Source organism: Cetorhinus maximus, chromosome 1, assembly GCF_964194155.1.
Source record: "Cetorhinus maximus chromosome 1, sCetMax3.hap1.1, whole genome shotgun sequence".
Classification (NCBI taxonomy): Eukaryota; Metazoa; Chordata; class Chondrichthyes; order Lamniformes; family Cetorhinidae; genus Cetorhinus; species Cetorhinus maximus.
In genome coordinates, this window is record NC_135879.1 from 130,987,612 (window position 1) to 131,013,244 (window position 25,633).

Here is a 25,633-nt window from a genome sequence, read left to right on the forward strand (position 1 = left end):
CCTGCCTCCTCCACACTTCCAGGCAGTGCATTCCAAACCTAACGACTCGCCGTGTGAAAAAGTTTTTTCTCACCTCGCATTTGTTTCTTTTGCAAAACACTTTAAAACTGTGCCCTCTGGTTTTCGATCCGTTTACGAGCAGGAACACTTTCTCCCTATCTACTTTGTCCAGACCTCTCATGTTTTTGAAAACTTGCTATCAAGTCCCCTCTCAGCCTTCTCCTCTCTAAGCAAAACAGCCCCATCTTCTCTAATCTTTCTTCATAACTGAAGTGTCTCACCCCTGGAACCATGCTTGTAAACCTCTTCTGTACTCTCTCCAATGCATTCACATTCTTCCTATAGTGTGGTGCCCAGAACTGTACACAATACTACAGCTGAGGTCTAACCAGTGTCCCATATAAGTCCATCATAACCTCCTTGCTCTTGTACTCTGTGCCCCTATTAATGAAGCCTAGAATACTATATGCTTCAGAAACAGCTCTCTCTACCTGTCCTGCCACCTTTAATGACTTACATACATATACACCCTGGTCTGTCTGATCCTCCAAATACCGTCTCTCCATGTTCTCATATCTAAGTGTATCACCTCACACTTCTCCACATTGAACTTCTTCAGCCACCTATCTGCCCACTCCACCAATGTGTCAATGTTCTTTTAAAGTTCTACACTGTCCATTCATGTTGCTACTGTCCCTTTTATTCCATGACCTATAATTTTCCTCTCAAGTCTGTTGTGTGGCACTGTATCGAACACCTTTTGGAAGTCCATATACACCGCATCAACGGCCTTGCCCTCATCAACCATTTCTGTTACCTCTTCAAAAAAACTTCGTTAGTTGGACACAATTTTTCTTTCACAAATCCATGCTTACTCTTCCGAATCAATCCACATTTCTCGATGTGATTATTAATTCTATCCTGAATAATTGTTTCTAGAAGTTTCCCCACCACCGATCTGTAATTGCAGGGCAGATCTTTGCAACCTTTTTGAACAAGAGCGTAATGTTTGCAATTCTCCAGTCCTCCGGCACCTCCCCCAAATCAGGGAACATTGAAAGATTATTGCCAGTGTACAATTGTGGTAGGTCATGCCATTCTCCTGTTTTGCTTTTTCTCCATTGTTAGCTCTATGGGGCTGTGTTTACCTGATTCCATTTCTACCAATCCAAGTGTCATTATTACAGCTCCACAAATGGCTACCCTTCCTCTTTCCCTACCTGCAATATTCCCCTCCAGGGTTCTCTAAGGATCTATCGTCAGCCCCTTTCCCCTAATCTACGTGCTACCTCTTGATGAAATTATAAGAAGTCATGAGATCAGCTTTCAATTGCATGTTGATATTTAGCGGTGCCTCTTCTCTCAACCCTTAGCATCTTGTGCTGTCAGGCTGCTTATTCAACTGAAAAATCCTGAATGAATCACAGGTTACTCCCATTCAGCATTGGGAAGCACAAAAGCTATCTTTATTGAGCTTTGCCATTGACTCCATCTCTGCTACTCAGGTTTAACCAGGTAATTCATGATCTAGATATCTTGTTTGCCCTGAACTGAACTTCAACTCCAACTCCATATTGTAACCATCACTAATTCTGCTTGCTTCTACCTCTTCAGCATTTTCCACCCCCACTTGTGAAATCTTGATGCATGCCTCTTTCACTTCCAGCTGAACTATTCTAACCCTCTCCTTGTTGGCCTTCCATAACTCTAGATTGTTTAAAATTCTGCCACAGGTATTCTGTTCTACACATGCATCAATCATCCTTGTCCTCGCTAATTAACACTAATTTCCTGTCCTGCAACACACATCCTTGACTATGTTCCTCTTTAGCCTTTCTCCACACTAACTGCAGTTTCCTCCAGCTTTTAATCTCCTCAGGAACACTATTCCTGTAACTCTAACTGTGCATCTGTACCCTTGCCCCACTATTGGTAGCAGACCCTTTAGCTGTCTCAGTCTTATTCTTTGGAATTTCTTCCCTCCATCTGCACCTTTTCCTGTACTTCAGATCCTATTTCTTTGACCCAGGCTACCATCATCCCTACTAATCGCTTCCTGCTTCATTATGCCTACTTAAAATAATAGAATGATAACAGCACAGAGGGAGGCTACTTTGCCCATTGTGCCTCAGCCAGCTCTTTGGATTCAAACTCCACAAATTTGGAAACTGCTAGAGTTGTTTGATTAGCCCCCTGTTCTTTTCTCATAGCCCTGTAAATTTTTTCCTTTTGAGTACTTATCCATCCACTTCTCTTCTTTGAATGTTGCTATTGAATCTGCTTAAACCACATTTTCACATTGTGCATTCCAGATCATCATAAATTGCTGTTTAGAAATAAATAACTTTTCCTCATGTCGCTTCTGGTTCTTTTGCCAATTTGTGTCCTCTGGTTACCAACTCTTCGGCCACTGGAAACAACTTCAGAGAAACTATCAAAACCCTTCAAGCTTTTGAGCGCCTCCATCAAATCTCCTCTAACTTTCTCTGCTCTAAGCTCTAAGGAAAACAACTGCAGCTTTCCTAGTCTCACGACATAACTTGCCCCCCATCCTTAGTACCATTCTAGTAAGTCTCCTCAGCACTCTCTCCAAGATCTTGAGATCCCACCTAAAGTATAAAGCCCCGAATTGACCAAATACTCCAGCTGACGCCATACCACTGATTTATAAAAGGGTAGCATAACTTCCTTGCTTTCGCACTCCTCTGTTAATAAATCCAAGGATTCCATACGCATTTTTAAAAGCCTTTATTTATCCTGCACCTTCAAAGGTTTGTGTAGATACATCCCAAGTTTCTTTGTTCCTTTACGCCCTTTAAAATTGTACCATTTAGTTTATATTGTCTTTTTCCCATCCTTCTTACCAAAATGTATCACTTCACACTCATCATGCCCTTCATCATGTGTGCTCTACCTGAAGGCAGATCCCTGGCTCATTATTAGCCTTTAAATGTCTCTCTATCCTGTCTCATCTTTTCATTTACCAATAACGTCCTTGAATTTTCAAGTCATTCAGCATTGATATTCTCATCTTTCCTCTTCCCAGTTTTCCTGGAAATCTTCCCTCCATAATGTCTCTTACAAATCCATTTCCTCTTGAGATGTGCCCTACCCAGATTCTACGTTCCTAATTACATTCAGCAAATTTCTTTGTTCTTCCCTTTCCACAACACTTCATAATTTATTACTTTTTCTGTCTAACTGGTTCCTTCCATTCTCTTCCAAAGTCACATTTTAAAGCTATTAAGCAAATTGGACTCCTCTTTCAATAAGGTTCAAGTCTCACATCTATACAAATCAACACTTCAAATCAAACTCTTTACAGCCACTTCTTGACTCTGCATTAAATTTCATCTGCTATATGTCTTCCCATTTCATGAGCCTGCATCCTCCTGAAGTTTGTTACTATCCTACTCATTGTTATTATATTTCCGAATTTTGTATCATCTACAAACCTTTTAATTATGCCATGTACCCAAATCCAGGCAATTATCAAAAAGTCCTAATACTCGCCACTGGGGAGAACACCATTGTATACCTCCCTCCAGTCTGGAAAACAGTTACTTACCACCACTCTGCTTGCTTTCCCTTAACCGATTTTGTAGCCATGCTGCCACTTTCTCTTTAATCCCAAGGGATTTAATTTTGCTGACAAGCCTATCATGTGGTACTTAGTCAAATGCCTTTTAAAAGTCCACATACTTAACATCAACTGTACTATCTTCATTAACCTCTGATAATTACTTGTTCAACTTAGTCAACCACGATTTGCCTTTAACAAATGCTTTCCTTTGTTAGCTTATACTTTTACAAACACCAATTAATATTTGTCCCAGATTATTGTCCCTAAAAGTTTTTCCACAATCAATGGTATGCTGACTGGCATGTAGTTGCCTGGTTTATCCTACTTTTTTTTTTACAATGGGTGTAATATTTGCAATTCTCTAGTTCTCTGGCACCACCCCATATCCAAGGAAAATTGGAAGATTGTGATTAGAGCCTCTGCAATTTCCACTTTTCCCTCAGTAACCAAGGATGCATCCCACCCGGAGCTCTGAGGACTTTTAAGCACTTCCTGTTTATTTTTACCTTAAAGTGTTTACTTCTCACCCACTCCAATTCCACTGGTTCTTGGAGGTTAAAGTTCCAAGTTGCTGGAGTGAGACTTGAACTACAACTTCAATATTTCTTCTTTTTTAATGTTATTTGTATGCTGCCTGTATCCATCAAGAACACTTTAGGGAATTGGCTGAAAGTTAAATATATAAATGTTGATACAGAAAAGAAGATACTGTTATGATCCCAGCTGATACTAGACAAGTCTGATCCCAGGGTGGAACTCAGCTTGATAGATCCTAACATTTATTTTTTGTTTAGATACCTGGAGGCTGAACAGAGTCACAGGAATCAGCTGATGCACTTTTAACAAAAGAATAAAGCATTTATTAAACAAGAAAAGATGAACTATATTCCAATACTCTTCCACCCACAACTATACCTTTGCAGATATATACAGATTCGTAAGGATAACAAGTTGCAAAAACTATCTTATACTCTCATGTACAGAGTAAGTACACAGTCCATGTAAACCAATAGGCGACCTGTGGTCAGGCACACCACACTCTGAAACCAAGTTACAGATGCCACTCCAGACAGATGCTATGACTCTCTCATCAACGCCCCCTAGATGCTTGTCACACGGTGAGCCAACTGGTCTCACTGAACTCTGTCTTTCACATGAGGGTTTCGAATCTCCACTCTCGAAGAACTTGCTTTAGAAAATTCTCCCAAACGATGCTTTCTCTCAGACGCCTTCCACAAGGGTCCACCTGCAAAGTTTTGAACTCTTCTTCTGATGTCCCTCTCCCCTGGATTGCCACGTGCATGCAAGCTTCCTCCTACGCACTGTCTCTCAAATGCTCAGCCGTGCCAACAGAACATCACTGCTTCACATGCCTTTGTAAAGAGTTACAGAGCTTCACCTGTCACGTTGGATCTTATGACTTCTTGCAAGCCTATATTGCTATAAATCTGTGTCCTGCAGCTTGTCCTTTTAAGCTTGGAGCCTTTCTCGGCTCCTCACTCTTAACTTCGCTTAACAGGACCTTTTCCAGATTCCTGTTCATTTCCTTTGGCTAGAAGGTCTTCTCAGGATCCCCTTCTGTTCTTTGCAGCTCCTTCCTGTCCAGCTTCTCCTGGCAGCTGGTTTCAACTTTAGCTTGGGACTTGCTATCTGTCCCTGCCTCCCATGCTGCTTCTGCTGGCAACTCCTTTCAACTTTAGAGCACACTGACCAACTGAACTCAAACTATCAGTTTCTTTGCCTGTGTGTGTGTGGGGCCTCCTTCTCTGGACCTCTGTTGCTAGGCAACGGCAGTGTTTTTTCTACCCTGTGTTTGTTTTACCTTCCCTTCAAGAGACGTAAAATCTAATTGAAATACAGGCATCTTTTAAAGTGAAACTAAAACTTAAATTCTCCCTTTCTTAACACACCAATACAGAAACACAAATTAAACTTAAGGAAAAGCCTTATTCTTAACACACCCAAATACACACATTACTTAGACACAACTATCTATTTCCTAACAATACACTTGGAAATGCTCAGTTCAGGTCACACAGAACAGAGACTGAAATAACAAGGATGGAATGCCTAAAAATCTCAACACAAAGTTTGAACACTGCTTCCAGTTAATAAAAAGAAAAGACAGAAAATCAGCATCCTTATCTGTTTCAAGTTCAGGTGAAGTTTGTTAGCCTTTGTTAGGTCCTTTTCCTTTCACTTGTATTGATGTGCTCTTGAACGAGGTTGTCCATAGGCTGGGTTCTAGTGTGCAGAGAGGAGAGAACTAGTTTATTTTTAAAAATGCCCTTTTTCTAAAACTCTAGCCTTTAAATATGAAAGATGGGATGAGCTCTGGCAAATCTGCTGAGTGCTCTGAACTAATCAGATGTTTCTAGAGCAACAACATATAAAATTGGTATTTCTAGGCATTATATAGTTGTGTCCAATTGTGGCAGGGATTAGTGTTGATCACAAGTCGCAGAGAAAATCCTCCATAGGCTTAATGGTTGGAGGAGTGATTTTATAGGAATGGAAATGGGATTGTTTTTGTATTTTGTACTCATACTCAGTCCATATTCTCAGTTTCCAGATTTTACTTGATCTGTGATATTTTGTAGGGCCTCTTCTGATTCTGCAAGTAGAGCTGTGTCATCAGCATATCACAAGCCTATGTTTATGTCTCCAAATTTTACCCCTGGAAGCACCTCTGACTCTGAATATTTGTTCTGTATACAGATTGAATAATTTTGGCAACAGTACACAACCTTGTTCTACTCCACCTATCACTTGAAAAATATCTGATGTCCATTTTCTAGCCGATGTTTGCTATTTGGTCCTGATATAGGCTGTGGATAAATCTCATGTCATCTTCAGCAGCATGTTTATCAGCTTTTGGTGATAAACATGATAAACAATGAAAAAGTGTTCAATGAGGCATGTGTAAATGTTCTTGTTTACTTCTATATATTTATCGAAGATTGTTCTTAGATTAAATATTCCTTCCCTTGTTCCTACTCCAGGTCTGAATCCAGACTGGGTTACATCAATTGCTGCTTCAAATGCCTTATTATTTCTTTCTATTATAATTTTCAAGATCACTTTAATGAGATGACTCATTAATCTTATAGTTCTAAAATGATTGCACTCTATTGCTTTAGGTTTCTTAGGTAATAATGAATGTCTCAAGTCACTTGGAATTTACCCTTTCATATATGTTTGATCATAGACTTCTCTTATCACTTCTATTTCTGTTTCTCAAAGCTCTTTTAGATGCTCTTCAATGCCCGGTGCTCCTCCTTTAGTCATCAATTTCAAACCATTCTTTATCTTTGACATCATAATTCTTGGTACATTGTTTGCCTCCATCTTGAGGGGTCTCATGATTTGGTTATATTCTGTACATCTTTTTGCTACTGCATCCCTTTCAAACAATATTTTGCCAACTTTGTCTTTTATGCACCTGCTATGTGTTGTTATCCCTTTATTTCTATCTGTCAAAGATTTCATCTTCTGGTGCATGACTCTCATTTTGTGATTTCTTTCCAGCTCCAGTACTTCACACATTCCATTGTACCATTTCTCTTTAGCCTTCCTGCATGTGTTCTTTATTTTATTTTCAATTTCATCATACTTTGGTGTTTCTTTTTCCCATTTTTATCATCATTGCTAGTACATCATCTGTCTTCCACTCCTTATCTCCCTTTTTCCATTTTGGAGAGTCGTTTACCCTCCTTCATTTTTTCCATTTACTTTCCATTTCATCTGACTGACACCTCTGTTCTACTTCCTCAATCCTGAGACATTCATACTTTTTTTTTAGAATATGGACTGAGTATGAACTCCAGAGACAAAAACAATGGTAACCAGAAGGAATACATTAGAGAAAACTACGGTGAAAATTAAAGTGGATGGTGCCACACTGGAACAAGTAGATAAGTTTGGACTTATCCTTGGGACAAATGATAATGGAAGATGGTAGATACTATGCCGAAGCCAGAAAAAGGCTAGAGATAGCCAGAAGTAATATTGTGAAGGTGAAGCATTTGTTAACAACAAGGAAACGAGTTTAAAACAAGGATAAAAACTCAGAAGATGCTACTTTCTATCCATTTTCCTATTATGCCTCAGAAACCTGGACAGTAAATAAAGACCTATAAAAGAAAATAGAGGTTTTCAAAACGTGGATGCTAAGATGTATGCTTAAAATTCCATATACAGATCATAAGGAAAATGAAGAGGGGCTTGAAATAGCTGGAGCAAAAAGAGCTTAAGTGATATCCAGAAAAGGAAATGTCATATTTCGGCCTTTTGTTCAGAACTGACAAGCTACACTGATCACTTCAAGAGGGCAAAGTGGAAGGCAGCAGAAAGAGGGGTTGATCTACGTATAGTTGGATGATGGGTGTCACAGAGTAGTTGCAGACAGGCTACAGTGGCTGTGTGAGGATGGTGCAAGACAGATGAACGTGACATTCCATGACAGCAGATCTGGTAGGAGTAGCTATGAGCAGGGCTGGATGGGAGGTTGTATTTTGGACGTGATGAACTTCTGTCAAAACTTGCTTTACTTTGCACCTAAGTGCTGAAAATGATGGTGATCAAAGTTTAGTTTGGCTAATTGACGAACCAGAGGCTAAAATTTTTTTTTTGTTCGTGGGACGTGGGTGTAACTGGCTAGGCCAGCATTCATTTCCCATCCCTTATTGTCCTTGTAAAGGTGGTGGTGAGCCGCCTCTTTGAACCGCTGCATTCCATATTGTGTAGGTATACTCACAGTGCTGTTAAGGAGGGAGTTCTAAGATTTTGACCCAGCGACAGTGCAGGAATGATGTAGTTCCAAGTCAGAATGGTGAATGGCTTGGAGGGAAACTTGCAGGTGGTGGTGTTCCCATACATCTGCTGCCCTTGTCCTAGGTAGTAGAGGTCGAGGGTTTGGAAGGTGCTGTCAAAGGAGCCTTGGTGAATTATTGCAGTGCATCTTGTAGATAGTTTCACTGCTGTCACTGTGCATTGGTGGTGACAGGAGTGAATGTTGTAGGTGGCGGGTATGGTGCCAATCAAGTGGGCCGCTTTGTCCTGGATGGTGTCGAGCTTCTTGAGGTTTGTTGGAGCTGCACCCATCCAGGCAAATGGACACTATTCCATCACACTCCTGACTGTGCCTTGTAGATGGAGGCAGGCTTTGGGGAGTTGGGAGGTGAGTTACTCGCCACAGAATTCCCAGCCTCTGACCTAGCCACAGTGTTTAGGTAGTTGGTTCCGTTTCTAGGCAGTGGTGTAACCCCCCAGGATGTTGAAAGAGGTGGAATTCAGTGATGGCAAGGCCATTGAGTGTCAAGGGGAGATAGTTAGATTCCATCTTGTTGGAGATGGTCATTGCCTGGCACTTGCGTGGTGTGAATTTTACTTGCCACTTCTCAGCCCCAGCCTGAATGTTGTCCAAGCCTTGCTGCATTTGGACATGGACTGCTTCAGTATCTGAAGAGTTGTGAATAGTATTGAATGTTGTGCACTCATCAGCGAACATCCCCACTTCTGGCCTTATGATGGAAAGAAGGCCATTGATGTAACCGCTGAAGATGGTTGGGGCTAGGACACTACCCTCAGGAACTCCTGCAGTGACGTCCTGGGACTGAGATGATTGACCTCCAACTAACCGCAGCCATCTTCCTTTGTGCCAGGTAGGACTCCAACCAGTGGAGAGTTTTCTCCCTGATTCCCATTGGCTCCAGTTTTGCTAGGGCTCCTTGATGCCACTGTCAGTTAAATGCTGCCTTGATGTCACGGGCAGTCAGTCCACCATAGCTCTTTTGCCCATGTTTGAACCAAGGCTGTCATGAAGTCAGGAACTGAGTTGCCCTGGCGGAACCCAAACTGAGCATCAGTGAACAGGTTATTGCTGAGTAAGTGCTGCCTGATAGCACTTTGGACGACACTTTCCATTGCTTTGCTGATGATCAAGAGTAGACTGATGGGACGGTAATTGGCTGGGTTGGATTTGTCCTTTTTGTGTACAGGACATACCTGGGCAATTTTCCACAATGCTGGGTAGATGTCAGTGTTGAGCTGTACTGGAATAGCTTGGCTAGGGGTGCGGCAAGTTCTGGAGCACAAGTCTTCAATACTATTGCAGGATTGTTGTCAGGGCCCGTAACCGTTGCAGTATCCAGTGCCTTCAGCTGCTTCTTGATATAACATGGAGTGAATCAAATTAGCTGAAGTCTGGCATCTCTGATGCTGGGGACTTCCGGAGGAGGCCGAGATGGATCATCCACTTGGCATTTATGGCTTAAGTTTGTTGCAGATGCTTCCGTCTTCCTGTTTACACTGATGTGCTGGGCTTTCCCATCAGAGGATGTGGATGTTTGTGGTGCCTGCTCCTCCAGTTAGTTGTTTAATTGCCCACTACTATTCACAACTGGATATGGCAGGACCGCAAAGCTTTGACCTGGCCCGTTGGTTGTGGGATCGCTTAGCCCTGTCTATCGCTTGCTGCTTCTGCCATTTGGCATGCTAGTAGTGCTGTGTTGTATCTTAACCAGGCTGACACCTCATTTTTAGGTATGTCTGGTGCTGCTCCTCGCATGCCCTCCAGAGCTCCTCATTGAAATTTCCTTTTCCATCTGCATCCCCATTCTGTTGATGCATAGGTGTAAACCCATGGATGGATTTAAGCTGGAAATTTGAACTAGAATTTGTTATTTAAATCAATTGCATCTATTTATTGTGCTGGCAATATCAGGGATGGTGGAATCTTCTGATGATGGTATGAATGAGAATGACTTGTCCTGATTTAGGAAATGGATGTGGTATTTGTTGTTGGAATTTTGTGAAGATTTGATGTGATAACAGTATTAGGCTTTCAGTTGCAATGAGTTTATAAACAATCCAGCAGCTAGATGGTGAGTAGAAAACCCACTGCTGCATTTGTGCCTCGGGTGTTTAGCTACAGTCATTGGTATACAAGATAACTGCCTTTTTTGTTTTGCCTTGTGAATTGGCTTATATATCCTAAGTATACCTCTGTGTACTACCGATTTGCCATTACGTAAAATTCTTACTCATTGGTGAACGAATTCACATTACTTTTGTTTTCTTTAGGCACAAACTTGAAAGCTGCTGGGGGCTTTCACAGAATATCATAATGCAGAAGAGGCCCTTCGGCCCATCGAGTCTGCACCGACATGTGAGAAACACCTGACCTACCTACCTAATCCCATTTACCAGCACTTGGCCCATAGCCTTGAATGTTATGACGTGCCAAGTGCGCATCCAGGTACTTTTTCAAGGATGTGAGGCAACCCACCTCTACCACCCTCCCAGGCAGTGCATTTCAGACAGTCACCACCCTCTGGGTAAAAAGGTTTTTCCTCACAGCCCCCCTAAACCTCCTGCTCTTCACCTTGAACTTATGTCCCCTTGTGACTGACCCTTCAGCTAAGGGGAACAGCTGCTACCTATCCACCCTGTCCATGCCCCTCATAATCTTGTACACCTCGATCAGGTCGCCCCTCAATCTTCTCTGCTCCAACGAAAACAACCCAAGTCTATCCAACCTCTCTTCATAACTTAAATGTTTCATCGCAGGCAACATCCTGGTGAATCTCCTCTGCACCCCCTCCATTGCAATCACATCCTTTCTATAATGTGGCGACCAGAACTGCACACAGTACTTCAGCTGTGGCCTCACCAAGGTTCTATACAACTCCAACGTGACCTCCCTACTTTTATAATCTATGCCTCGATTGATAAAGGCAAGTGTCCCATATGCCTTTTTCACCACCCCACTAACATGCCCCTCCACCTTCAGAGATCTATGGACACACACGCCAAGGTCCCTTTGTTCCTCAGAACTTCCTAGTGTCATGCCGTTCATTGAATACTTCCTTGTCAAATTACTCCTTCCAAAGTTTATCACCTCTCACTTTTCAGGGTTAAATTCCATCTGCCACTTATCTACCCATTTGACCATCCCGTCTACACCTTCCTGTAGCCCAAGACACTCAACCTCACTGTTAACCACTCGGCCAATCTTTGTGTCATCCGCAAACTTACTAATCCTACCCCCTACATAGTCATCTACGTCGTTTATATAAATGACGAATAATAGGGGACCAAGCACAGATTCCTGTGGTACGCCAGCGGACACTAGCTTCCAGTCACTAAAGCATCCTTCTGTCATCACCCTCTGCCTCCAACTAAGCCAATTTTGAATCCACCTTATCAAATTACCCTGTATCCCATGTGCATTTGCCTTCTTTATAAGCCCCATGTGGGACTTTGTCAAAGGCTTTGCTGAAATCCATATAAACTATATCAACAGCACTACCCTCGTCTACATACCTGGTCACCTCCTCAAAAAATTCAATCAAATTTGTTAGGCATGACCTCCCTCTGACAAAGCCACATCAGCTTTCCTTGTGAAAGATGGTTTTATCAGCATTTAACTGTTCAAGGAACATTAAGGCTTTATTAGAAAGCAAAATTTCAGGCCAAATAAGCTACAATTTAGTAACAATGTTGTTATTTAAGGTATTAACAGTGTTCTGAAGCGAAATACTTCAGAAATTAAGGTATACGCAGCTACTAGCAAAAATTTGAATATTGTTGGCCTCTCAGAACTATAGCCCAGAGCTGCAACTGACATTTATTAAATACTTCACAAGGGTACACAACAGACAATTGGAGGAGCTAATTGAGAGATTATTATATGGTTATGTATGGTTATTATATGATTATATGGTTACAGTTATAGAAAGGATGAGTGAAGGATAAATAATGTAGATAGAACTGAGTAATACTGAATAGTGCCATAAAAAAGTCAAACCAAGCACTAGAGGGTCAGAATTAAAAAGTCGAGAAGTTAAGCTAAACTTGTATCAAACTTTTGTTAGACAATTCTGGTCGCCACATTATAAAAAGATATAGAGCCACTGGAGAGGGTGCAAAAATGTTTTGCAAGGATGCTACCAGAAATGCAAGGTTGTGCCCATCAGGAAATGAAGAACAGGTTGTGGTCTCTTGAAAATAGAAAACATAAGGACTGACTTAAAGGTCTTGAAAATTATGGAAGACTTTAATAGCCAGTTATTTTTAAAAAATTAATTGAACTCGGGTGTCACTGACAAGGCCAGCATTTAATGCTTATCCTTATTACCCTTGAGAATGTGGTTATGTGCTGCCTCCTTGAACTACAGTATTTAAGGTGTAGATATACCCACAGTGCTGTTAACTAGGAAGTTTCAGAATTTTTACCAAGCGACAACGAAGGAGCAGCAATATACTTCCAAGTCAGGATGATGTGTATGTACTTGGAGGGGAACTTGCAGGAGGTGGTGTTGCCACACATCTGCTGTCCTAGGCAGTTGAGGGAAGGTGCTGTTGGCAAGTTGCTGCAGTGCATCTTGTAGATGGCATACTCTGTGGCCACTGTGCATTGATGGTGGAGAGAGTGAATGTTTAATGTGGTGGGTGAGGTGCCAATCAAGTAGGATACTTTTTTCCTGGATGGTATTGAGCTTTTTGATTGTTGTTGGAGCTGGTCTCATCCAGGCAAGTGGAGAGCATTCCATCACATTCCTGAATTGTGTCTTGTAGATGGTTTTGGGGAATTGGGAGATGAGTTACTCTCTGCAAATACCTCTAGATAAGCATATGACGGAGAAGGAAATACAGGATTGTGCTGATACTTAAATGAGGAAGAATGGGAGGAGGTTTGAGTGGAATATAAATGCTGGCATAGATTGGTTGGGCTTAATGGCCTGTTTCTGTGCTGTATATTTTATGTAATTCCATGATACAAGGATGGGAAATGCTAATTGGTAACCACTGCAGCACAGGTTGAGTCAGCATGTAAGAGGACTGGGAAATCCAATTGTGGATGATTTTAATATTTGAGGTTGAATGGACAAATCAGGGATAAAAAGAGGGGTGGTTGAGAGTACAGAAAAATTTACTGAAAGTCAGGAATTGTTTCTTCAACATTTGAAGTGCAAGAGCAGAAGCTTGTTGGATTTGATACTTAGCAATCCAACAAAGCTAGAGATTGGTAGTACTGGGCTAAAAATTGGCACATGAATTAATTGTGAGGCAATGTATTTTGATTATACTCTAAATGGAGTAGACTCTACTGTAGGAATAGAGGGATTTGGGGCTGCAGGCTAACAGAATGCTAAAGGCACCACTTCAAGTTGATTGGGCTGTGAAGAAAAAATGTACTGGAATTTTGAGTTTTAGTTCCCAGTCAAGCAATGCTTTGATTTTAAAATTCGCATTCTTGTTTTCAAATTGCTCCATGGCCTCATCCCTCCCTATCTCTAATCTCCTGCAGTCTCCTCACTCCTTTAATTCTAGCCTCTTGAACATCTCTGATAATTGCTCCACCATTGGTGGGCTGTGCCTTCAGCTGCTGGGCCTTCAGCTGCTGGGCCTTAAGCTCTGGAATTCCCTCCCTAAACCTCTTCGCCTCTGTACCTTGTTTCCTCCTTTAGAGACGCTACTTAAAACCAACCTCTTGGACCAAGCTTTTGGTCATCTGCCCTAGTATCTCTTTATGTGGCTCAGTGTCATATTTGATTTTATATTGGCTCTGTGAAATACCATGGGATATTTTATTAGCTTAAAGAGGCTGTACAAAACAAATACTTGTCAGTAGTTATGAGGGAATCTGCTCCAAAGATTGTGCTAATGGACCACCAGGCTTTATATGAGCTCTGCCTGAATTAACATTGCCTGATTTAATTTTCGGAAGAACTGAAATAAAGGAAGTGCCTACAGCTGTAGCAGTGATTCTGCAGTGTGGGGAGGCAGGGTACATTAGATTTAATAATGGTTAATGAGCCAGATTTTAGGGTGCATGAATATTTATCTAATAGCAATCATAAAACGATGAAGTTCAAAGTTGTGCTTAATAGGAGAAACGCAGAACAGATACTAAGATTCTAGATTTAGATAAGGCTAGCTTGAACAGGATGAGACAGAGACTGTCCACAGTCAACTGGGCAAATCTGTTAATGGCTGGAATGACAGAAGGTCAGTGGGAGGTGATCAAAAGGAATTTAACATGTTTCAGAGCCAGTTTATACCACAAAGATGGGATAGATTGCCAAAAATCCAAGGAAGAGATATTAATAGATTAAGTGAATAGACAAAACTGTGGCAAATGGATTTCATTATAGAGAAGTATGAGGACGCTCACTTTAGACCAAAAAGGACAGATCAGACTACTTTCTAAACTAGAAGTAGTTGAGACCAAAAGAGACTTTGGGGTCTGTGTACATAGACCATTAAATGCCATAAGCAGGCGCAAAAATAATCAAATGGCTTATGGAATGCTGGCCTTTATGTAGAGGACTGGAATATCAGGGGTAAAAGTCATATTTCAGCTATACAAGGCTCTAGTTAGATGACAGCTGGAATACTATGAGTAGTTCTGGGCCACCTCACCTTAGGTAGGATATAATGGCCTCAGAGGAAGCGAAGCATAGATTAGCTAGAATACCTGGACTCTGAACTGAAAGGGTAGACAAAGGGAAACTATTTTCGCTGGTCTAGGACTAGGGGACATCGCACAAAAATTAGAATCAGGTCTTTCAGGAGTGAGTTTAGGAGACGCTTCTACACACAAAGGGTAGTAGAAGTTTGGAACTCTCTTCTACAAAATGACAATTGATGCTGGTTCAGTTGTTAATTTTAAATCTTTGAGATTGATAGGTTTCCCTTAACTGTGAATATTGAGGGACGTGGATAAAGGTAGGTATATGGAGTTGGGCCACAGATTATTTTATTGAATGATGAAACAGGCACAAGGGGAAAAATAGTGCCCTCCTATTCCAATGTTCTTATCATTGTCAGAATTGCACCACCTGACTGTCCATAAATGGCTTCCGTTTATACTTAACCGTCAATCTTTGACTTCAATAAATGTTGTAATTAAGATTTGAGGGATTGTACAGCAAGTGAGCTTCTACTCTTACCAATGTGTGTATTATAACACTGTGGTATTTAAATTGATGCAATCCAGAAATAGACTCATTGTAATTTTAAGGTAGCATGGAGTTATGCTGCTGTAGTACATCTGATTTCTTACAGTTTTGATTTTTTCTCTCTGCATCATACATTTTCATGTTGCTTTAAGAGAGTTTGTATTGATCTGTTTATGGTAACAAGCTAAATTTAACTAGACTTTATATGCAAGTTGCTTAATTATGGACTCAACTAATTTTATGCACTGTTGGCTGACTTTGTACATCATTGGCCAAATGCAGATCATGGAATAATCAACCATTTGTGGTAGACCTATTATAACTAATTTAGAATTAGAAAATGTCATCTTAATGCTGGCTGCTGCAGATTTTAACTTTTCTTTTTCTTCTACAGAATGCAGTAATAGTGGCCTTGTCTTCACAATCCTGGGACGTGGAGTGTGCAACAGAACGACTGCTCAGTAACTGAGGAATTTGGAATCACTTCTATAGCCCAGATGCCCTTTCATTGACAAACACCTCTGCCCTTTGTTCTTTCTGGGTTCTGCATAGATTCCATTTTAAACATCACTGTAATATGTGATAATCGCTATAAACGAGACTGGATTCGATGCTCTGTAAATAAAGCTCTCAAAAGATCTGTGTAAATTAAAACAAAGGGGAAACGTGAAATACTTTTTAATTTTTTTTCCTACTCTCCATTGTAAGGATCCTGAGTTTGAGTTGCATTCATCCCTGAAGATGACAAATACACCTGCTTTAGTATAGTTTATCAAGTGTCCAAGGCTTTCAATTGCATCAACTTGTTTTTGATAATAAAAACATGTAATGTGGCCTGCATCTTAGAAAATGGTTGTTTTCTATTTTTTGAATGTGTCATGGCTTATGTAGCCATTACTTGTGGTAATACTTCTGATCAAAGTTTCTATTTAGTTTGGTATTTAGTGAGAGGCTGCTTCACTCTTTAATCATGGCATTAATGCACAAGTTAATGTGATGACATTTTCAAATGTTAAGTTTTCATAGGTATCAAATCAAAGGTTGAAGCGTGTGCCTGATCATGACTAGATTACTTGATTATCATCCTATGGTTACATTGTTCTCCAAAGGTCTTTGCTATGACACAATCAAAAAGCGTTTGACAGGCTAGATTTTCTTAAATGATTGTAGCTGTTAAGTAATGTAATCACTATTTTGAATTACTTAACAGGTGCTTGAGTATTCACCCCCTGCTTATGATTCACAATTTCTATAATCTACTTTGGAGGCTGTGGTGGCTCTTTCCTTGCTGTATATAATTTAAAGTTCACGTAGAAATAGAGGTGTGTTATTGATCAGATTGTCTGCACTCTGTCCAGTATCTCTGAAAATTCCAAATAATGGGATATTTCCTGTATATACAGCCAAGCTTTCTATTCGTATTAAAATGGTATTTCATCCTAAAAGTTTCCACTAACCTTGGGGTCATTTAATATGATAGTTGATTTCTCAAAATTTGAGACGTATTGATTTTGCCTTTGCTGAATTGAACAAAAAGGTGATTTTTATTTGTGATGACTAACAGATGGACAGTTATTGGCTGATAAAATGTGCCCTTTTGAAAGTATAATATGCATATTAGAAACCGTGATTTCTAAAATTTCATAATTGTGAATTTTTTAAAGGTATATTTGTCTATATCTTCAGAAGAGTTTGCTCCTTTGCTGGCGAGTGCTTGTTGGGAAATAGAACAGGAGTCAATGTAGCTTTATATATTTAGAAAATGCCTACATCTTTTATTTAACTGAGATGCAGTTCACCCTTTTAAAGCTTTGTCACCATGGAACTGTGATTTAAACGCTTTCAGCTTTCCATCCTTGGGCTCAAAGGTTTGAGATAAGGAACAGCTTTTCAGCCCATCAGTTTTGTTCTATGCATAGGCTGGTGCATTGTGACTGGCTTAAATTTATACTCTAGAATTGCAACTCCAACTGTGAAAATCTTGTATTACATTTAAACTGCAACTCTTATATTGTCGTACAAATACTCGCCCTTGTGCAAAGTCCCACATGCAGTTCTTAAGCTGCAATTAACTGCTAAAAGATTTGTTAAAGCATCCTGTGGTAATTCTATTTTTTCTCCCCTCTCCTTGAAGAGCAGCACCTCTACAATCTTTACTCATAACTCAGCCTTGATTATGTACTTGCACTGTGGGAAAAAGACATATGAACCAATGACCCTGATGGGGAGTTAGTTGTTTTTCTTTCTTGATTTCTTTACAATATCTTCACCTAAATGTGTCAATTGATGCTAGTGTATAGTTCTATAGGTGGTGGTTCAAATGGCCATTTTTCATGCAAGGCCAGGGTAAGGGGCATCATATTTAGTCAGATGCTGGGTAGTGAACAGGAGCAGGAATTGTTGGTTGTGCCTTCCTGAATATGATGGCGCAATTAGCTGATTCATCACAGACTACACACCTGCTTAACTGTAGGTATCCTATTTACTCGCTGAGCTATTGAGGGGATGACCAAAGATAAAGAAAAAGTTGCATGTGTCACTGTATAGAAATGAGAAATTTCAGCAACCTAGGTAAGTTAGTCAGAACTCCTCTCTAGCCTTCCTTCAATAAATCTGATTGCTGTTAAATCTCTTTTGCAAGATGATCAAGATATCTTAAATTTTTTACCCTAGCCACATTCTCATCTTAAATTTGTATTGTAGTATTAAATATTTTGAATAGATATTTCTATTCTCAATAGTAGGGAAGTCTTGCTACAACTGTACATGACATTGGTGAGATTGCATCTGGAGTACTGTGTAGTTTTGGTCACCTTACTTGAGGGATATACTTGCATTGGAGCCATTTCAGAGAAAAGTTCCTTGGGCTGATTGTTGGGATGAGGAGTTTGTCTTATGAGGAAAGGTTGGGCTGAAATTCCTTGGACATTAGTAGATTGAAACAAGATTCTGAGGGGGCTATACAGGGGGATGCTGAGAGGATATTTTCTCTTGGGAAGAAGTCTCCCATTTGAATCTGAGATGAGGAATTTCTCTCAAAGGGTCGATCCATTAGTCTTTGGAATTCTCTTCCCCAGCAAGCAGTGGAGACTGGGTCCTTGAATATATTTAAGGCTGAGATAGACAGATTTTTGATTAACAAGGGAGTCAAGGGTTATGGTGGACAGGCAAGAAAGTGCTGATAAGGCCACAATCAGAACAGTCATGATCCTATTGAATAGTGGAGCATGCTGAATGGCCTACTCTTCCTATTTCTTATGCTCTTGTGATTGGACTCGCCCCATCTCCACTTTATGGCTATTTTGTATTAAAACATTGAGTATCAGTCATTTGTGTAAATATTGACACATTCCTCTGGATCCCTATATATTCTGGAACACCTCCGAGGACCTCCAATCTTGTCACGGTAGTAAATGTGTATTTGAATTCACTGGGACAGGTGTAAAAGCCCCTCAGTTCATTGATCCAGTTCTGCAATTCAATTAGACCTTGACAGATCTGTATCTTAATTTACCTGCCTTGGTTCCATATCCCATGATACTCTTGCCTAACAGATCTAACAATGAGTTTTGAAATTTTCAATTAACATAGCCTCAATGGCTTTTTGGGGAGAGAATTCCAGATTTCCATTACCCTTTATATAGAGAAGTGTTTCCTGCGATCTCCTGTGAACAGTCTGCCACTGACAAGTCATGAAGATGATTTAAAAGCCTATTGAACTCTGACCTTTATATCCAGAGAATTAGAATACAAGGATATAAAGACCATGCTGCATCTATACAAAGCCCTGGTTAGACCACACTTGGAGTACTGTACACAGTTGTCCTCGGCCCAACCATCTTCAGCTGCTTCATCAATGATCTTCCTTCCATCATAAGATCAGAAGTGGGGATGTTCGCTGATGATTGCACAATGTTCAGCACCATTCACGCCGACTCAGGTACTGAAGCAGTCCGTGTCCAAATGCAGCAAGACCTGGACAATATCCCGGCTTGGGCTGACAAGTGGCAAGTAACATCTGTGCCACACAAGAGCCAGGCAATGACCATCTCCAACAAGAGATAATCTAACCATCGCCCTCTGACATTCAATGGTATTACTATTTATGAATCCCCCACTAACAACATCCTGGGGGTTACCATTGACTAGAAACTGAACTGGACTTGTCATATAAATACTGTGGCTGCAAGAGCAGGTCAGAGGCTAGGAATCCTGTGACAAGTAGCTCACCACCTGACTCCCCAAAACCTGTCCACCATCTAAAAGGCACAAGTCAGGAGTGTGACCGAATACTCTCTGCTTGCCTGTCTGCACCCGCAACACTCAAGAAGCTCGACACCTTCCAAGACAAAGCAGCCTATTTGATTGACACCCCTTCCACAAACATTCACCACCAACAAATGGTGGCAGCAGTATGTACCATCTACAAGATGCACTGCAGAAACTCACCAAGGCTCCCTAGACAGCACCTTCTAAACTCATGGCTGCTGCCATTTAGAAGGACAAGGGCAACAGACACATGGGAACACCACCACCTGTAAGTTCCCCTTCAAGCCTCTCACCATCCTGACTTGGAAATATATTGCTGTTCCTTCACTGTCACTGGGTCAAAATCCTGGGCCTCCCTAACAGTACTGTGCGTGTACCTACACCATAGACTGCACCCATTCAAGCAGGCAGTTTACCACCACCACTTCAAAGGCAATTGGGAATGGGTAGTAAATTCAGGCCTAACCAGCAATGCCCACATCCTGTAAAAAATGAATAAAAGAAATATCTGAGTACTGCACTGTAAGAGGGATATATTGGCCTTGGAGGGAATATTTGTAATTTTTTGCTTCCATCTATTAATGGTTAAATTACGAGGAGGGAGTACACAAATTAGAGTTGTATTTCCGCAAATTTAGAAGATTAACGGGTGATTTGACGGACTTTTTAAAGATATTACGGTAACTGATAGCGTTGCGATCTCCGTAGAGACCGATAACTTTTAAAAGGAGATGAATTTCCCAAGATATTACATTTTAAGTCTTTTAGTGTAACAAACTCAAATCAACATGAATCAAACATTACTTAATAAGCAACTAATACATCAAACTAAAGGTACTTTTGCGCTAACTAACTGAGATACATCTTACAACTCCTTTCACTGTGCACCACACTTCTGGCAGATATATAACATTATAAGATCAAGTCCCAAGTAACTCCCAGATTTCCAGTAGACTCACTTCTCATACCAAGCTGAATCTTCCATTGTCCTTCAAAAATCGTTCCACTCAGCCTTAGTATTCCAGAACCGACCTCTACCAGTAAGGCTCACTTTGGCGACTCCTTTTTCGTTAAATCTCCAAAACTCCCATCTGTTCTGTTGTCCTTTTGAACAGAGAACTAGCTCTCACGAGCAACCTGCATGGTTGCTAACCCAAAAACAGTCTGCATTCTCATTCTCTCTCTTTCTCTGTTTCTGACCCCATGTCCAAAAAGCGGCTGTCCCTTCTCTGTCAAGGTGTGAAGATGTCATCTGATTTTCAATAGATTTTGGTTTGGGTTTCTTTTCCCATGAAAACCAGGTCACACGGGTTTGTCACCAGGCAGAGGTTTAGTGTAACCATTATCCTGTCTATCCAGAACATTGTTTCACCTTAAGTTAAAGGAGGCATTTTAAAACACAACTGTCTTGTGAAGTCCACATTCGTAACAATAGTTTCTCTCTACCTCATTTCTTATGTTTGGAGAGTCTAGGACCTAAGGCACATAATCTAAAAAATAGAGCCAAACCTTTCAGCAGTGAAGTTGAGAAATGGTGTAGAAGTTTGGAACTCCCTTTTGCAAGCAGAAGTTGATGCTTGATCATTTAAGTTTTTAAATTTGAGAATTTGGTTAACCAAAGATATTAAGTTGTCAAGCTTGGGTATATTGATTTATTGAAATCAAATTATTGTATAGCAGAACAGGCTTATGGGATACATGGTCTACTCCTTTTTCTGTGCTTCTCTCTAGGCAATCTTTTTTTGTAACTTAACCCTTTTAACTGCAGTATTCTGGTGAATCTATTCACCTCCTCCAAGACTAATATATCCTGAGGTGTGGTGCCTCCAGTTGAATGTAGTACTTCAGATGCCATCTAACCAAAGCTTTATTATGATTTTGGCATAATGTCTTTGTATTCCTGCCCCTTCAGAGCCATTTTTATTTTTTGTACTTCTTCACTAGATTTTAGTGATTTCTGTATCTGGATCCCAAAATCTCTGCTTCTAGCTTCCCGCCATTTAGAAAATGCTTGGTTTTTTTTTAAGATCCAACCACTTTTCCATGTTGAATTCCATATGCCAGTTTTGGTCACTCACTTAGATATCAATTTCCCTTAGCAAAGTAGATGATGGCAGAAAGTTGCAAACTGCAGTATAATTTAGCATTGCAAGCAAACTTAGCTGTACAGATTCTTCAGGTAGACCTGTTGTCACATACCAATTCTCCCTACAATGGCTCTTCGGACCAATTCCCTACCGAGGTTGAAAGTAAAATGCATATGCTCCATTTTTTCTGTCTCTTGTGTGGAACTTTATTGAATGCCTACTGGAAGTCCATATAAATAAAATCCATATACACATACTTAGCTTAGTTACCTCAAAAAAGTTAGACATATTACAAATCTATGCAATGCCATACAACACCAATGATATACTAGTAAAAATCAATAAACATTGCAGGTTCTTCAAGCTACACTACAGTTTACAGTATTAAGCTGGTGGTTGGATCGCTAACCACTGCCGATAAAACTTACCCAGCCAGCACCAGTGCCATTGATAAGTGCTGTTGAGATTAGAAGTAGACGAGTTTTTACCCCTGCCTTTTTATGTGCTGCCTTGTTAATGCTCCAATGAACAGAAAATCCTCTGTTTAAGCTGTAGAAGTGCATCCTGGAGAAATCCTTTACCAACACTGCAGATATAATTGTTACTGAAATAATATTCCTTTTCTAGCTAAATGGGAAGTTTGTCTCATCACTAAATATTGCATCTCCTATATTATGTCCATGCACTATTATTGCAAAATGTGTCCCTTTTCTTCTCATCTGACATCCAGTACTGGATGAGCAGGAATTTCCTTCAGTTAAGTATTGGGAAGAGTGAAGCCATTGTTTTGGATCCCTGCCTCGAACTCTGCTCCTTCACCACTGTTCCCACCCCTCTCCCATTCTAAAGAAGCTGAACTAGACTGTTCGCAATCTTGGTGTCATGTTTGATCCTGAAATGAATTTTCAATCATATATGCGTGCCGTGACTAAGACTACTTACTTCCATCTCCTCCACTGCCCTCTCCCTCAGCTCTTCTGTTAACGTACTCCTGGCTGGCATCCCACATTCCTTCATAAACTTGATGTCGTCCAAAACCCTGTCCGCAGCCTGATATGCACCAAAGGCATCACCCGTCAATCCAATGCTTGCTGACTTACGCTGGATCCCATTTAACCAACTCAATTAAAAAAAAAATCATACCTCTGAAATCTCCCAGGCGTACAGTCCTCCAAGATAGTTGTGCCCCTTGAATTCCAGCCTCTTGATTATCCCCCATTTTAATTGATGCACCATTGTTGGCTGTACCTTCTTTCTAGACCCTAAGCTCTGGAATGCCCTTCCCAAACCTCTCTGCTTCCCCACCTTGCTTTCTTCAAAATCTACCTCTGATCACACTTTTGGTCATCCCTAATATCTCCTTTTGTGGCTTAGTGGTGTATTTTATTTTATACTGCCTTCAAGAAGCAGCTTAGGATTACCTTTAAAGGAGCTATATAAATGCAAATTGTTGTTGAATGTGAATGAAATAAAAAAAAATGATGCATGTGAAACATTTCAAAGACAGATCTTTCTAACTATAACAGTTTTATGTTCATTATACTCAAGTATAAACACAACTCAGCATTTGCACTCTTTCCAACTGCACTGGATCTAAATGAGAGAAACGTGAACCATTAGCCCATTTTTCTAAACTGAATAGTGGAATAAACAATACTTTATATACATTTATGGCATTAAGTATTAGGTTAGCTTCCATGCGAATAACACCATTAAGTTCACTAATAAATTCAATCAGTACCATCTCTTCCAATAGAAAGCCAACTAATTTCCCCCAGTGTTATCAGAAGTACAGTGTTGGTATAATGGTAGCCATTAGTAAAATTGTACTGATCACCACAAGCCAAGCTCACTCCTGCAGTGCAAGAAGAGGGTTTTCCCAGGCAGATGAGAAGCTCCATTGTGAGAAAATTAGAGTTGCTTATATCAATCAATGGATATATATGCAATTGATCTGAGTTGCCATCCAGGCTCTGAAATTAATAAATGTGATAATTTTCAGAGTTCCAGCAATCTTATCATAGCCTAAATCCTATCACATGGGTCTTCATAATATATCCTGTTTCTTCACTAGTTCCAAGTGTATGACAGTTAAGGTAAGCATACTTCTATTTCCATTTAAAATTAAAAGATTTCTTTTGAAATCTTGTGTAAAATTTACTGAAGAATTCTTATGCCAATTTATAATAATTTAAGGTCACTTTTATTTCTGCCAGGAAACAATTAAGTAATAAAACTGAAAACTTATGGCACAGAAGGAGACACTTCGGCCTATCATGTCTGTCCCAGCTCAGAGTGATCCCATCTAATCTTGTTTGGGCCGTAGCTCAATAGGTTACAGAATTTCAAGTCCATATCCAAGTATCTCTTTATTGCAACAAGGTTCCTACTTCTACCACCCTTTTGAGAGTTCCAAACTCCACTACCCTCTGAAAAAATCTCTCAACTCCCCTCTAATCTTTCTACCAATTACTTTAAATCTATGCCCATTAGTTATTGATCACTCTGCTAAGGGAAATAGGTCCTTCCTGTCCAGTGTTTCTCAGTCCCCTGATAATTTTGTATCTTAATTAAATCTCCTCTCACCCAAGTTCCAAAGAAAACAAGCACAGCCCATACAATCTTTCCTCATAACTGAAATTCTCTATTCATGACAAAATCCTCGTAAATCTCTGGACCCTGCTAATGCAATCACATCCTTCTCATTGCAGTGAGCAGAATTATGTGCTGTGGTGTAACTAATGTTTTATACAGTTGTAGCATAACATGTCTGCTCTTGTATGTCTTAGCTAGTAATGTATCCTGTCTTAGCCACCTATCTATCTGTCCTGACGCATTGGACATGCACTCTTAAGTTTCCTCTGTTCCACTACACTTCAGTATCCCACCAGTTATTGTGTATCCCCTTGCTTTGTTTGCCCTCCCAATATGCATTACTTCAGAGTTCTTAAGATTTAATTCCGTTTCCAACCTTTCTGCTTACCTGACTAATCCATCGATAACTTCCAATAGGCTAGAGCTTTCCTCCTTACGATCAACAACACAATGAATTTTTGCATCATTTGAAAACTCTAATCATGCTTCCTACATTTAAGTTTAAAATCACAGTTATACTTAATGTATCTTGCAATTTTACCGTAACATTTAGAACTGATCCTTGAATTGAAAAAAACTTGTTTACATAATGGATGTTAGTTGATAATTAATTGGGCTATTTAATTCAACAAGTGAGAAAAATGGTCTTTAAGTACTGCTGGATATGTTTGGCACACTTTGAAATTGTTGTAGATCTAGATATTACATTTAGTGGTATAAAATACATTTGGGTCATTTTTTCCAGCTTGTTATTATAAAACATGATAAAATGGCTCTTACAAAAGTATTTTGCTGCCATCTTTATTTACTAGTTTTACACACACATTTGGGTTGTAGAATTGTCTATTAGAATGCGACGTGATGAATGAATTTTGTCTGAAGACTGCAATTAATATTTTTATTATATTATTGCTCTTTAAATTTATTTTTCAGAATCCTGGGATAGTAAGAGATTCTTTATTAAGCAAACTGGGTCAACCCAGAAAGAAAAATCAATCTACTCTTTTCAAAATCTGACTTGTTTCTTTTTCCTTTTTTCCTAATGGAAAATCCACATTTCATTTTTTCAACAATTAAATTATTTCCATATCACTGTTTCCAATTTGTTTTTATTTGGTTTCCCAATCTTGTGT

At 40.0% G+C, this 25,633-nt stretch overlaps 1 protein-coding gene and 1 long non-coding RNA gene across 5 annotated transcripts in view; both read left to right on the forward strand.

The window, feature by feature from the left end:
• ube2kb (ubiquitin-conjugating enzyme E2Kb (UBC1 homolog, yeast)) overlaps nucleotides 1–16,994 on the forward strand; it is a 105,482-nt gene extending 88,488 nt beyond the window's left edge. For all 4 annotated transcript variants that reach the window (XM_078546739.1, XM_078546730.1, XM_078546749.1 and 1 more), the window contains one exon: nucleotides 15,944–16,994. In XM_078546739.1, coding sequence (XP_078402865.1) covers nucleotides 15,944–16,018 — 75 coding nt within the window. In that variant the 3' untranslated portion in view covers nucleotides 16,019–16,994. The remainder of the gene's footprint in view (nucleotides 1–15,943) is intronic.
• LOC144683608 (uncharacterized) overlaps nucleotides 1–25,633 on the forward strand; it is a 559,012-nt gene that overhangs the window by 128,095 nt on the left and 405,284 nt on the right. The gene's annotated exons all lie outside the window — the stretch shown is intronic.